This window comes from Dendrobates tinctorius, unplaced genomic scaffold (genome assembly GCF_039654945.1).
Source record: "Dendrobates tinctorius isolate UK_male_01 unplaced genomic scaffold, ASM3965494v1 ptg000003l, whole genome shotgun sequence".
In the NCBI taxonomy this organism is placed as follows: domain Eukaryota; kingdom Metazoa; phylum Chordata; class Amphibia; order Anura; family Dendrobatidae; genus Dendrobates; species Dendrobates tinctorius.
In genome coordinates, this window is record NW_027361671.1 from 78786062 (window position 1) to 78801634 (window position 15573).

At 44.3% G+C, this 15573-nt stretch overlaps 1 protein-coding gene across 2 annotated transcripts in view; it reads left to right on the plus strand.

Annotated features, from left to right (window-relative positions):
* The window catches only part of SLC12A2 (solute carrier family 12 member 2), a 128102-nt gene that overhangs the window by 86829 nt on the left and 25700 nt on the right, over positions 1–15573 (plus strand). For both annotated transcript variants that reach the window (XM_073557738.1, XM_073557739.1), the window contains 4 exons: positions 290–401; positions 1113–1253; positions 3249–3355; positions 4398–4477. In XM_073557738.1, the coding sequence (XP_073413839.1) occupies positions 290–401; positions 1113–1253; positions 3249–3355; positions 4398–4477 (440 nt within the window). The remainder of the gene's footprint in view (positions 1–289; positions 402–1112; positions 1254–3248; positions 3356–4397; positions 4478–15573) is intronic.

Below are 15573 nucleotides of genomic sequence, written 5' to 3' on the forward strand. Positions count from 1 at the left end.
TCTCTCAAAGATTTTTGATGCCCATTTATACAATAACTGCTAATGTTGTAGTATATCCACCCCAGAACCAGCCTAGTGCACTACAACACCCTGCTGATCTACACATAAACCATATACGGTATACGTTATGGGGTCGAGATTAATTGTACACCTAGTAGACGCTTGACCTTTCTTACAAAGTTTGATTGAACCAGTATCTTTATTTTTTTTTCTCCTTCAAGCATTTTGCTGGTGTAGTATTTAAGTCATTAATTTTCTAGTATGTATTTTTCCCCCTTTTTTATAACAGGCCTCAGTGTCTTGTCTTAACTGGTGCCCCAAATGCACGGCCAGCTCTCCTTCACTTAGTGCACGCCTTTACCAAAAACGTTGGCTTGATGATCTGTGGTCATGTACACATGGTAAGCCTTTTTTATTTTTTTTTCATTTAAACTCCTCTGTTATCCCTCTATTTTTTTACAAAAACATTTTGAGTGTGTTCAATATTTTTACAACAATACAGCAGACGAGCAAGAACACCAATGGTTCCATATACCAATAGACTGTGGAATTGAACCTCTCCCAAACTGACTCACCGCTATAAATGAACATACTAAACTTCCCACCACAATCTGCATATTGTTGCAGTGTGCACCATTGGAATTGATGACCTCATAAGCACCAGTGACCTGACCACTGATCGGCTGCATGGTCAGGTGACTGGTTGTAGGAACGTCATCACTTCTGGAGCCATCAGGACGGCAGTGCTAGGGTATGAGGCGAATTCCAGAGATTTTTTTTTATTTTTTACATTTGTAAGGATGGTTTCCCATCGGTATGCATTGTTAAAAGGAGTCATTCCAAGCTTTAGTACCCCCTATAAATAAACCTTGTTTTTTATTTTGTGCAAGCTTGTTGTAGGGACTGAATTAAAATGTCACAGCATCTCTCTGGTTGTGGACAGTATTGGGTACCGTCTGCAGGGTGGTGCCAGAGTTTGACAACTTGAGCGGGCACTGCCCTACTTGTTAAGGGATGTTTGATCACAGCTGCTGGGATCCCAAATCTTGCGTGGTTTAGGCGACTTACATTTTCCTTACAAATTAAAACCTTGATGTATAACATTTGTCTAGGGACCGCGAAGACAAGCTATGAAAGAGCTGCTTACAGACCAGGCTAGATATCAGAGGTGGCTGATAAAGAACAAAACCAAAGCCTTCTACTCCCCAGTACATGCAGAAGACTTGCGGGATGGAGCACAGTACCTTATGCAGGTGAAATCTTTATTCATACGTTTTATGGCCAAAAAAAATAACCTGCATCTCACAATAAAATAAGTGTGAACAGGTGCAAGCTGCTGTGACTGTAAAATATGCAAACAAAAGGATACAGCAGCACTCTGTACGTTCTAGGTAGTATGCAGACAATGAATATATGAAATGTGGCCTGTGTTACTGCTATATAGAATATACTTATCAAATGAAGGTGTTTAGCCCACAAATTGGCTGATTCATGTGAGCTCACTTCAAGGCGTGTCTCTTTTATGAAACTGTAAACATAATATTGATCAGGCTTGCTTCTCCTGGGGTAAAAGCCTACAAATGTAAGGGTATGTGCACACGTTGCGGAATCTGCTGCGGAGCCGCAGCGGATTTGGCCCTGCGGGTCCGCAGCAGTTTCTGCTGCATTGTACAGTACCATTTAAGTCTATGCAAAATGAAAAACGCAGTGCACACGTTGTGGATTTTTCCGTGCGGATTTGCTGCGGTTTTAAATCCGCAGCATTTCAATTCTTTGTGCAGATTCCGCAGCGGTTTGGCACCTGCTCCATGACAGGTGTCAAGCCATAGGGGTGAAGTGCAGGCTAATTTGCACTAAATCCGCAGATAAAAACACAGGTCATTTGACCTGCGGATTTAGACAAATCTGCGCTGAAAAATCCGCAGAAGAATACACAACGTGTGCACACAGCCTTAAGGGCAGGTAGGATCCAGCACTAATTAAAAGCCTAAAGGCCCCGTCACACATAGCGATCTCACTAGCGAGATCGCTGCTGAGTCACAATTTTTGTGACACAACAGCGATCTCACCAGCAAGATCGCTGTGTGACAGCGATCAGCGACCGGCCCCCCCTGCGGGGATCGCTGCAGGAAAGGCCAGGACTATTTTTTGGTCGCTGGTCTCCCGCTGGCCATCACGCATCGCTGCGTGTGACAGGCGGGAGACCAGCGATCTGCTGGTAACTAATGTACACATAGGGTATCCAAGGGACGTGCGTCCCTTAGATACCCGATGTGTACGTTTGTTACCAGCGCGCTAATGCAGGGAGCTGGTAACTAACGTACACATCGGGTATCTAGGGACGCACGTCCCTTGGATACCCGATGCGCGATGTGTACATTAGTTACCAGCTTCCTGCATCAGCGCCCTGGTTACTAACGTGTACAGCGATGCCAGGCGTCGCTGTGCTGATCGCTGGTGAAGCTGTCTGACAGCTCACCAGCGATCACATAGCGATTCACCAGCGATCCTGACACATTGATATCGTTGTCAGGATCGCTGGTGAGTCGCTATGTGTGACTCCAGCCTAAAGGGGGTTTTACACTAAGCGATATCGCTAGCAATATCGCTAAAACGTCACTGGTTTTGTGACGTTATAGCGATATTACTAGCGATATCGCTATGTGTGATACTTACCAGCGACCGGCTCCCCCGCTGGTTATCGCTGATCGCGCGAGAATGTCCGGCTCCATTTCTCGTCGGGCGCTTCCTGCTGAGACTTCCTGCTGTGACGACGAGCGACGCTGGACGCGGGCGGGAGGACGTCAGGATCGCTGTGTGTGAATGGTAAGTATCGTGCGCTGCGTCGCTGCTGCATCGCTGTGAGATCTTTCTGTATGAAAGCTCACTAGCGATCATTTAGCGATGCACCAGCGATCCTGACCGGGTCGGATCGCTGGTTGGATCGCTGGTGCATCGCTAAATGTAAAAGGGCCTTAAGGCTGATGCTAGGAGTGCTCAGTCAGAAAAGGAGGCAGTCATCACCTCCCATAATAAACTCAAAAAACAAAGACTGGACCAGCACCTCCCAACAGAGTAAATCAAGTTTATGCACGTATTTTATGGCATGTGTAATGTCAAGTATACAAAAGCCACCCGCTATGTTAATTATCTAATAGTGAAGACATTAGCGTTAAAGGAGACAGGTCTTGTACCCAGTCTGTATCTCCACCAAGTTAATTCTAGTTATATTTATTCTTGCTTTCCAGGCAGCAGGTTTGGGAAGAATGAGACCAAATACTCTGGTGGTTGGCTTTAAGAATAATTGGATTCAGTCAGATATGAAAGATGTTGAAACCTACATTAACTTATTACAGTAAGTACGGGGAAGATCTGAAAATATCTGAATGTATTTAAGTTTTTGATCTTGCACTAATGTTTCTTGAACTGCCGTGTCGCTGGTTTACCTTTGCTCTGGTTTTCCTGACGCCATGCGTCTGTTAGCCTTGCTTCTCTGCACAGCCCCCAGTGGAGCAGAGCCGGGTTTACATTTAAGCTCTTGGCTGTTTCTACTGATAAAACAAACAGAAGAACACTATTTATATGAGAGACACCAGAACACAGCCGCATCTAAGACCATTGGCTACATGATTATAGGAGAATGGTGTGAGAAAATATGTACCTGCTTTGGATTGCACTAGAGTTTCACAGCTTCCCTCAGCCATTATATATAGCACAATGCTCCACTTTAATATCCTCCTTCGTGTACATTTTAATTTTTTTTTTTCTGTAATTGAGTGTAAACACATTTTACACTGGGTTTATTTTTGTTATATGATTTAACTCTGAAAGAAAGCAAAACATTTAATGCACTTGTGAACCTAAAGTGAGTTTTTCTTGTTGACTCCTCTCAGTCCTGCCTGGCAGGTTCATATTATGTGATCTGCACTCACAGGCGAATTCTTCAAGTGAGTTTCTACCTCAAAGCAAAATCTAGCCTGGAGTGCATCCTTTCAGTGGGTTGTACCAGCTGTTTCCAGCACTCCAATAGACTGTTTAGAGCCTTGGAGTTTTTGTTTTTTTTAAATGGAGGGGAGCTCCAGTAATGACATCCCCCAGCGATAGCCATTTTGTCTCTTATCATTTTTATTGGTGATTACTTGTAATCTGGGTACAATCCCTTAGAGTGACAATCATGTTATTTTCAGCAAGAGACTGGCCAGTCTTGGTGTTTCAGTGCCAACCTGTGATACAATTTGCGAACGGTTGGTTAATTAGATACATGAAATTGATGTTTTACAGCTTTCTACGCACTTGTGTCAGTAATGGAATAAGGAGGCCTGTTATGGTAAAATTAGATGGCACATTGTATTTACTGTACATGCTTTAATTTATTTTTCGCCCTTTCTTTACCCTAGTGATGCTTTTGACTTCCAATATGGCGTAGTTGTGATTCGTATGAGAGAAGGCCTAGATATTTCACATCTTCAAGGCCAAGGTAACTATGCCTAGTATGTTGTAATCCGAGGATAAAGTATAGGTATCGGGATGTAATTCACGGCTATATGCTTTTTCTTTGCTCCTGATAGGAGACCCCATGTACATTACATTTTTTGTATTCAACTGTTGTATGTGCTGTCAATAGCTCCGTATATGTGCTTAAAACTGAGGCAATGGCATCTGTTGCCCTTAGATTATATTTGTCTCCATTTAAAGGGGTTGTCACATGATACTTCTTGCTTGCCAGGGGATGGTCCACTTCTGATTGGAAGTATAGATGAGGCGATGGGTGGAACCCATATGCATTCCACAGACCGGAAGTGACACAGCTCCGGGATCGAAAGTAAATGCCATGTTTATCCTGGAATCTCTATACACACCATGCAATGGTTGGAACGCAAGTGCGCTCCACAGGCCGGAAATGATGTGGTCCTGGGGCCGGAAGTAAACGCTGCGTCTACCCGGGAGTTTTTGTATACACTATATACCGCAAACAGCGGATCTTTGGCGGTTAACCATGCGCCAGGCGAGGAATATTATGGGGAATGATTTCATTTATCCACACTCCATTTGAATAATATAATGAATGGGGTCACGCTAATGATTAAACAGGTGCTTTGAACCTTTTGTGGATATTTAAGAGGGGTGGAGACTGACATAGGTGCCACTGCCTCTCGTCCTGTATGGAAGGACATGCTGCCCAGTTGTTCCCGACTATAGGTGCCATTCCCCTCATGAATTATTCTGTTCAAGAAATGCGTTGGGAGGCACCCAGGGTCTGTCCAGGGCTGGCTAGATAACAGGGCTAGCTGTGGACTGTCCTTGTAAGGGCAGGAGTCGTGGGGACCAGGGTCAGTCATGAAGATAGGGACTGACAGGGAATAAACTGGAATCCAGACTCTCTTTCCGGTATAGGAGAAATACCTATGAGAAAGAGAACATGAGCAAATGGTGAGATTGTTCCTTTTTCTCTTTATACCTGATTGATACATTTGATTTGAATGTTTTTCCATATAAACTAGTCTTTGACCTTTGTAGGAGACTTAGTCTGTAATATATAATGATAATTGGCCTTCCCTGATAGGGAGCATTTAAAATTGGTGTGTGTGTGTATGTATATATATATATATATATATATATATATATATATATATATATATATATATATATATATATATATATATATATATATATTTTCTATCCTATATCTCTCAAACAGGGATCATATTCATTGGTTGTTTTTGTGTTGGGAAAATGTACACGTGCTTTTATGGAGGTAGTAGCCTCTTCTTAAAAAGACTAACTAGTAAAGGTTAAGTTTTAACAAACCACTTTTTGGCTAAAAATATTATATTGTTTTATGGTGAAGGAAGATTTTGTCCTTTGATGAAATATTATCATCTTGGCTAATTTTCAAACTGTGTGCTACCCAATGCTGCAAGCAGATCTGCCCTGTCTCTGCAGCATCTGAGGAGAGCAGGGCCGCTGAATCCGTCCCTGTGATCCGGCCAGCTTCAGAGCAAAGTTACAGGCTGTTGGAAAGAGCTTGCAAGTGCTACACACCTTCCCTAGCAGACCAGCCACTTCTGATGGTGGCAGTAAACCTAAGTACAGAGGCGTAAACTGCCCCCTGTAGATACATGTAGTAAACACTTCTAGAATAGGAGTATAATTAACCCTTGTACAAATGGTACAATGTCCAATGGCATCAGGATTAAGTGTCCAGAAATTATCTACATGAGATTAGGATATGGGTTCTGGTATCTTCTGTTTTAAATAGCTGCCCAGACTCCCGATTGCCATATGCTCAGTTACTAAACTTCAGATGCAAGTATTTTGGCAAGTTTATTAAAATAATTTTCTGTAATAACTTGTAGGATAATTCATAGTTGAGAAATATGAAGAACAATAAAATGGATGTCGTCATCCCTATTAAAGTTGCTTGGGAAAAGCATGGTCTTGGCTTACACTTATCTCTCAGTGTTAAATACTGAGGATGTCTCGTATCTGGAACAATTCCCTACCCCCAGAATATCAGGCAGTATTTCTGACATGCTCATATGGCTGCTGAAAGTACTCAAACTAATGGGTACACACAAAACTTTCTGCTAACTTGAATGACACGACATGTAAAGACAAGAATATGCCATCATAGGAGTTTTTCCCTCACCCCATTTTTTTTTTTTTTTCTTTTTAGCCAGCAGTGTATGAAGGAGACTTAGGGCAGCAGAGCCGAGAGGTCCTCGTTCTATGGCCAACGTGAAGTGGGTTGACAATAACTTTGCTGACTGAGGGCACAAACTGTAAATGTTGCCTTCTCTCTCTCACGAGCAGTGAGGATTTTTAGACAATGGATGGCATGAATGATGTAGCACCGATATGCATCCACCCTTTCACTGCCACATCTGCTTGTTCTAAGCATTCATGTGTTGAGGCTTCGGCCATCTTTCCTGATTATATGAAATTGTCATCCACTAGTTCTGACATCGGGTAGGTATATTGTAAGATGATTAAAGGTAACCTGTTAGCAGGTTTATTGAACCCCAGAGTAACGTCACCCCACAGTAAATGATGCCTCATAATTCATCCTCAAATTCTTATGCAAATGAGTGTGAAAGTGTAGGGACTTGGTCCTAACTCACAGCTCTCCAGTGTTTTTCTCCTTCCTAGCACTGGCCTCTTACAAGTGACTGACGGGTCAATTTTTCAACAAATTTTACAAAACCGTTTTTTTAGGGTCCACATCACATTTAAAAAGGAGAAAATTCGCCATACAAATTCTTGTGCAATTTCTCCTGAGTACGCCGTTAGCCCATATGTGGGGGAATACTACTGTTTGGGTGCACGGCAGGGCTCGGAAGGGAAGGAGCGTCATTTGACTTTCTGAATCCAAAATTTGATGGAATAATTAGCAGAGGCCATGTCGCGTTTGAAGAGCCCCTGATGTGCCTAAACAGTGGGAACCCCCCATAAGTTACACCATTTTGGAAACTAGACCCCTTTGGGACATTATCAAAAAAATACATTTTTTTTAATAGTTCATAGAGTTCTACATAGCATAATAGCCGCTAAATCAATTGCCGCCTTCTGTAAAATCATTCCCGAACCCGACGTGTTATGACACATTGTTTACATATAGTAAACTATCATATCAAAACAATTTATATATGTCAGTGTTTAATCAATTTAGTAGTTTGTGTTACGAAAAATTTGAACCTCTAGGGGTTAAAATTAAAGGCTATAATCACGGAAAAAAAATTGCGTGGGCTCCTGCACAATTTTCTCCGCCAGAGAGGGAAAGCCAGTGAGTGAGGGCAGATATTAATAGCCTAGAGAGAAACCATTGGTTTTGCCCCCCCCCCCCCCCCCCCCCCCCCCCTGGCTAAAAAAAAATCTGCCCAGCCAGATTAGCTTAGTCTCTCTATTCCCGTGGCCTTTAGCGGTGGCTCATGGGTTAATGATGGGTTAGTGTTACCTTGCTATTGAAAGGTGACATTCAGCCGGGTTAATAATGGAGGTGTGTCAATAAGACACCTACCCATTATTAACCCTAGAATAGTAAAGGGTTAAAAAAACACATTTAATTAAAAATTCTTATAATGAAATATTCACACACAGTTTGACTATTTATTATTCTGCCAATCCAAAAAAAGCCCTTGTTCTGTAAGAAAAAAAAAATATAATCAAAAACAAACAATATACATGCCTCTCCGCTGTTCAGTCAGGTCCCCCGCTGCAATCCATGACAAGGGGTTAACTAGTTTACAACAGGGACCGACCGGTGCTAATTCTACCAGCCCGGCTGTAAACCACTGCAGAATGAATGAATTCATCTCTGCGCAGCTGCCCCGCCTGGCTGAATGAACTGATTAGCGGAGTCCCTGGCTGACCTGAAGTGAACTGGATAGCGTGGGAAAGTTTCTGAACTTTTTCCCACGCTGTCAGATCACCTCAGGTCATATATATGTGTCTCAATGACGTGTGTATATATTTTTATGTATATATGTATTCTATGTTTATATATCTATTCTTTCTTTTGTGTTTTAACCTGTCGGGAGCATGCTCAGTTAAAAAAAAAAAAAAGGATCCGTCGCCGGCATCTGTCATTTAACGGATGACGATGGATCCTGTGCCCATAGGCTTTCATTCTAGTAAACGATGGACAGCGTCGCTGTCCGATTTTTCAACGGACAAAAAGTTTTCTACGGATCCAGCGAACGACGGACGAAACGTTAGGCCATCCATCGCTAATACAGGTCTGAGAAAAAAAACGGATCCAGCGGCATCAGTCGCCGGATCTGTTTTTTTCAAATAACGACGGATTGTGACTGATGGCAAAAGACTGAATTGTTAAAGGGGCCTAAGCTGTAAAAATGAAGAAGAAGAAGAAGAAAAAAAAGCCGGATTACTTACCGGTAATGCTCTTTTAATGAGTCCACGACAGCACCCACTGGAGGTGTCGGATCCGCCCCATTTGGAACAGGAAACCCTACAGGAAATATAAAAGGGGCGGTCCGCCTTTCCTCCTCAGTTTTGCATTTCAGAGTACCAGGAGGACCGCCAAGGATTAGGCAATGTCTTGTACTTGTAACTTTACTTTTCCAACTTTAGCAGATATACTTTTAATATTGATATTTCTAGCAGGGAGGGAAGTGAGCGGGTGCTGTCGTGGACTCATTAAAAGAGCATTACCGGTAAGTAATCCGGCTTTTTACCCTTCGCCACGACAGCACCCACTGGAGAGATTCCAGAGACCATCACCTGGGTGGGACCACCGTGCTAAGGACAGTCCTGCCAAAGCTTAGGTCAGAAGTAGACGAAAGGTCAAGTCTATAGTGTCTATAGAAGGTAGAAGGGGATGACCAAATTGCCGCCTTACATATGGTTTCAATTGGAACGTCTCCCCTCTCCGCCCAGGAGGCCGCCATTGCTCTGGTGGAATGTGCTCTGATGTCTTCCGGAGGTTCTTCATTTTTTGCAGAGTAGGCTAAACGAATGGCATCCCTGATCCATCGGGAAATGGTGCTCTTTGTGACTCCATACCCTTTTTTACAGCCCTGAAAAGAAATGAAGAGAGCCCTACACTGCCTCCAGCTCTCGGACCTTTCAATATACTTTAGGACAGTTCTTCTGACGTCCAAAGTGTGGAATTTCTGCTCTTCCGGAGTGGAGGGATCTTCAAAGAAGGTTGGGAGGAGTATCTCCTGAGACCTATGGTACTTTGTTGATACCTTAGGCAGGTATGAGGGGTCTGGCTTTAATATTAATCTATCCCGGTATACCTGCAAAAAGGGTGGATCTATGGACAGGGCCTGGATATCAACCACTCTCCTAGCGGATGTCAGTGCTACCAAGAGGGCCGTCTTAAATGATAAATATTTAAGGGATATCGTATCTATCGGTTCAAAAGGTTCTTCTGTCAGGGCGTCTAACACCAAGTTTAAGTCCCATGTAGGGATTGTAGGTATGTGAACCGGAGTTATTCTTTCACATGCTGTAATGAATCGTGATATCCACTTATTCCCTGCTATATTATGGCCATACAGCGCCCCCAACGCAGACACCTGTACTTTCAGTGTGTTTACTGACAAGCCCAATTCCTTCCCTTTTTGTAGGAATTCTAAGATAGGAACTATCGGGACTTCTGCTGTATGAGATGCTGTATGAAACTGTAGGAATTTCTTCCATATTCTTTTATAAATTTGGGTTGTGGACTGCTTCCTGCTCTGTAGGAGCGTAGTAATTAATGATTCCGAAAAACCTCTTGATCTTAATAGGTGCCTTTCAAGTTCCACGCCGTCAAGTGTAAGTTGTCCACTTGAGGGTGGAATAAAGGGCCTTGGGAGAGTAGGTTGGGGTTTGAGGGGAGAACCCAAGGATCTGTCACTGACATAATTCGTAGCCACGAGAACCACGGTCTCTTGGGCCAGAATGGTGCTATCAGGATTACTCTCGCCTTTTCCTCTCTGATTTTCCGAATCACTTGTGGTAGGAGAATCAATGGAGGGAAGGCGTATGCCAGCTTGAATTTCCATGAGGCCTGGAGGGCATCCAGTATGTCTGGGTGATCTGCTGGAGACAGGGAAGCAAAGGTATTTGTTTGTCTGTTCTCCCTTGTGGCGAAGAGGTCCACTTGAGGATGCCCCCATAGAGCTACTATGTCCTGGAAGATTTGGCGATTGAGGCACCACTCCCCTTGCCGAAGTGTGTGTCGGCTTAAGAAATCTGCTTCTTGGTTGTCCTCTCCTCTGATATGAAGAGCTGAGAGGGACAACAAATTGATAGTAAGCATCTCTTAAGTCAATCCCCGCCATCACACAATTTGGAAAGAGAAGCTTTATGGTGGATCTGATTGATTCCATCTTAAACTTATAATTTTTTATAAACGTATTAAGCTTCCTTAAATTAATAATTGTTCTAAACGTACCATCTGGTTTGGAAATTAAAAATAAAGGAGAGTAGAAGCCTCTACCTTCCTGTCCCTCTGGGACCTCCACTAAAACCCCCTTGCATAGTAGGCTCCGAATTTCTTCTTCGAGGGCCTTTTGTTGGGCCATAGAGTTAAGGCGGGTTAGGATAAAGAAATCATAAGAGTTTTGAAGGAATTCTATTTTCATTCCTTTAATAATACCCAAGATCCATGGGTTTGAGGATATTTGTTCCCATTTTGGATAAAAGAAACGTAATCTACCCCCTACAGGTGGGTCTGATTTTTTAATTTCTATTTTCCCTTCGGAATGTTGGACCCCTGAACATGGTACCCTTTTGTTTCTCTTCTTTTGCGGCCCATCTATTTGATCTTTCCGTTTGCCTCCTTCCAAACGGTCGCCTCTTAAAGGTTCTCCTATAGAAAGGAATAGAAGGGTCAGGGAGGGCCGACTTCCTCTCCTTTGCTTTGGCGAGTATACTGTCTAACTCTTTCCCGAAGAGAAACTCACCCTCGCATGGGGTTGCACAAATCTTAGCCTTTGATTGCGTGTCCCCCCTTCCAGCTCTTCATCCACAACGCCCTTCTGGCGTTGCTCACAAGAGCTGCTGATCTTGCTGCCAGCCGTAGAGTGTCCGCCGACGCATCAGCCATAAAGGCAGCTGCCCCTCTAATTAATGGGATAGCGGCCCGTAATTTTTCTCTGGACACCTTTTGCTCGATTTGTTGATCCAGCTGGTCCAACCACACGAGCATAGATGTAGTGGTGCATGTGCTGGCTACCGCTGGCTTAAAAATACCCGTGGTAGATTCCCAAGACCTCTTCAATGATGATTCTGCCTTGCGGTCTAACGGGTCTGCCAACAAGCCTGTGTCCTCTACTGGAATAGCCGATTGTTTCGAGGTAGAGGATCTAACGGCATCCACTTTTGGCACTTTGGTCCATTTTAATAGCTCCTCATCGCTAAATGGATACTTTCTTTTTGAGGCTGATGGGAGAAAACTTCTTTGGTCGTGTTTTTCCCATTCCCTTTTTATTAGGGCCTTAATTGCCGGTATTACCGGGAACGCTCTCCTTTTCTTTTCCGCAAACATTATGTCTTGTGCGGTTTGGGCACCCCTTGGTTCCTCACACCCCATAGTGCTTCTCACCGATTTGACTAGGTTGTCCACACTATCCAGGGGGAAACATGACCGTCCCTCCATGTCTGATGATGACGAGGATGTGAGTGAGGAGTCAGAGATTAACCCCCCTTCTTCCTCTGACTCTGAGCTGAGGGTTAACTGCTTTTTGCTGCCAGTCTGAGGGAGTTTTGGCACGGTTAATAGCCTGTATCTCCTCCCTGATTATTGCTCTAATGTCTTTTGTCGACAATGCGGCCCCTTGCTTTGTCTCTCTGGTGCACTGCTTACAGAGCTTCTTAGGGTAGGAGTCAGGGAGAGGTTCAGAGCATAACGCACATTCTTTATGCTTGGATTTATCCTTTCTTTGTCTAGAAGGGGACACCAAGGCGGCGGGGGGGGGGGGAAGAGGTCAGCTTAGTAGGCAGAGTATATACTTGGCACACTCACCCAGTGAAGCCTTATATTACCGTATCAGATGGCTGAGATCCCGTCCTAGGCCTTGATTCTCCTGCTTCATTCCTGCGGCCGGTGTTGCGGTCCCTGGTGGAGCTACCTCCTGCAGAATCCCCCGCTGGAGCGTGCGCTTCCGTTGGGGACGACATTGCTGCATCGCCGCTCAGCTGCGCCGCTGTTTAAATAGTTTGCCTCTTTTTTTTTTTTTTTTTTCTGCCGTCCCCCCAGAAGTTGCTCCTCCTCCCTGGGATCACCGCGCGCATGCCCCGACGCGCTCTCAGCCATCCCGCCCCGGAAGTTCAACCATTACTTCCGGGGGGTCCGGAGACTCTACGCCGGCCGGCTACCGCGCCGCTTTGATGTGCGGCCCCCGCTCTCCATGCGGTCCCCCTCTCTATGCACCGCCACCGCTGCTGTGCGCTTTTTATTTCAAAAGAAAAATCTTCTCTTTTTTTTTTTTTTTTCCTTCTGCGCCACTGGCGCTCTTACCACTCCCAGTAGCGGTGCGTCCCGGTGCCTACCGGCGCTCTCCTGGGTGAGACGGGGCGGCCCTCCCCGGACCCCGTCATCACCCTTCGTTCACCAGACGAGGGGGGAGCCGTCTAGCGGAATCTCCCCCGACGTTGCCTCCGGACCGCAGCCCCTGCCGTTCACATGGAGACTGCACAGGCGGCATGCCTGGCCCAGGTATTCTTTCCTGAAGGATATCGTGGCTCCCTTTGGAACAGGAAACCAAAACTGAGGAGGAAAGGCGTACCGCCTCTTTTATCTTTCCTGTAGGGTTTCCTGTTCCAAATGGGTCGGATCCGATACCTCCAGTGGGTGCTGTCTTGGCGAAGGGTAAAATAATTTCCCACAAGAAACTTTTTTAGTTGCAAATTGTTTGTTCACTAGGGCGAAAAAAGAAAATGGACCCCAAAGTTTGTTGTGCAATTTGTCCTGAGTTCACCGATACCCCTTATGTGGTAGAAAACTACTTTTAAAGCACAATTCAAAACTTAGAAGGGAAGTAGCGTCATATTACAGTGCAGATTTTGCTAAACTTGTCTGAGGGTGCCATATTATAATGTCAGAGTCCCTGAGATGCCAGAGCAGCAGAACCCCCCCATAAGTGATGCCATTTTACCAATTAAACCTCTCAATGAAATCATCTAGGGGTGCAGTGATTATATTGACACCACAGGTGTGGCACAAACTTTACCACTGGCAGTGAAGAAAAAATAATTTACATTTTTACCACAAAGATTGTGTGTTAGCCCCAAGGTTTACATTTTCATACTGGGAAATGGGTACAAATGGCGCCAGAATTTGTCCCACAATTTCTGCTGAATGTAGAAATACCCCATATGTGGCTGTACAGTACTACTTTGCCATACAAAGTGACTCGGGAGGGACAGAGCGCTATTTGCCTCCTGGAGAGCAGATTTTCCTAGACTAGTTTGTGGATTCCATATAAAGAGCCCTCCTCAAGTGACCCCATTTTGGAAATTATAACCCTCTGGGAATTTATCTACAGATGTAGTGGCGATTTTGACTCCATGGGTGTTTTTCAGAAACAGCAGTGGATGTCGCTGAGTGAAAATTGCAAACTGCCGTTGCAGTGACCAGTACATTATGCCCAGTACATGCTTCTGGAGACACGCACCTATAAATTAGGCGGGCTCTCATCACTACAGAAATGCTAAACATGTGGGCGCTATATGTGATTTAGGCACACTGGGTCTCAGAAGGGAGGGGGTCATTTGGATTTGGGAGCAGAGAATTTGCTGAATTTCTTTTGGCAGGTGAGTACGGCGAAGGTTGCGAAGGGGTTAAACATTCATACCAAACGTATCACATTATATATCCTTTATATGATGCATATTTATTGTTAACCCATTAACAACTGCCGATGCGCCATTTAATGGCGGCAGTTAAGGCCGGGTACTTATTCTTCAGGGCCGCTTCTTATTGGCGCTGAGAAATAAGTGTATAGCGCCCCCCATCATCGGAAAATTTCCAGGGAACATGAGAACGTGATTTGGGTCGGTTTTTACCATCACCTGTCACGTGAGCGCCATTATTCACTGAATAATGGCGATCACAAAAAGGGGAAAAAAAGCCAGTTTTCCGTTAATTTTTCTCTCCCCTGATATGATCTAGCATACCAGAAGAAAGCGAAATGGGGTCCCCCGAGCCCTCTGCCATCTTCGGGTCAAAATATCACAGTGATCAAAATAAAAAATGGTAAATCAACCCCCCCTTGTCACCCTTTTAGTTAAGTAAAAGTAATTATTTTTTTTCTATTCTTTGTGGTTAGGATTGGTGATAGAGCTGGGGTTGGGGGTGGGGTTAGAATTGGGGGTTTCAACTATTTAGGCACATCAGGGGTCTCCAAACTCGACATGGTGCCCGCCATTGATTCCAGCCAAGTTTGCATTCAAAAAGTCAAACTCCCTCCCTTTTGAGCACTGCCATGTGCCCAAACAGTGGCTTTCTCACATATGGAGTATCGGTGTACTCAGGAGAAATTGCACAACAAATTTTGTGGTCCATTTTCTCCCTGATACCCTTGTGCAAATAAAGTTTGGGTCTAAAGTAAAAAAATTTTTGTGAAAAAATTTAAATGTTCGTTTTTTCCTTCCACATAGCCTTAGTTCTCATGAAGCACCTGAAGGGTTAATAAACTTCTTGAATGTGATTTTGTGCACCTTGAGGAGGGTGTAGTTTTTATAAAGGTGTCACTTTTGAGGATTTAAAGATTGGCAAAGAAATTTTTTCATGCAATGAAAACGTGCGTTCAAAAGTTTCTAATAACCAGTAGAGGGATCTAAAAGACCCCTGTAAATATTAGAATAATGTTGATTGACCCCCCCCCCCCTATTTTGGCAGCAGCTGCTGCTGACAGTTGCATGTATGTGGGTTCCGCCCATCTTTTCCTCGACAGATGATTGCGGACGAATGAAGCATCTAGGATATCTGATTTCCATTGGTGGTAAATCACCGCCGGAGACAAGTCTGGCAGCGGCTCGCTCCTAGAGAACACTAGAGAGATGGGTAACGATTGTTCGGCCTACAGCTTCTGTTATGTATGAGGCTTAATAGCTTGC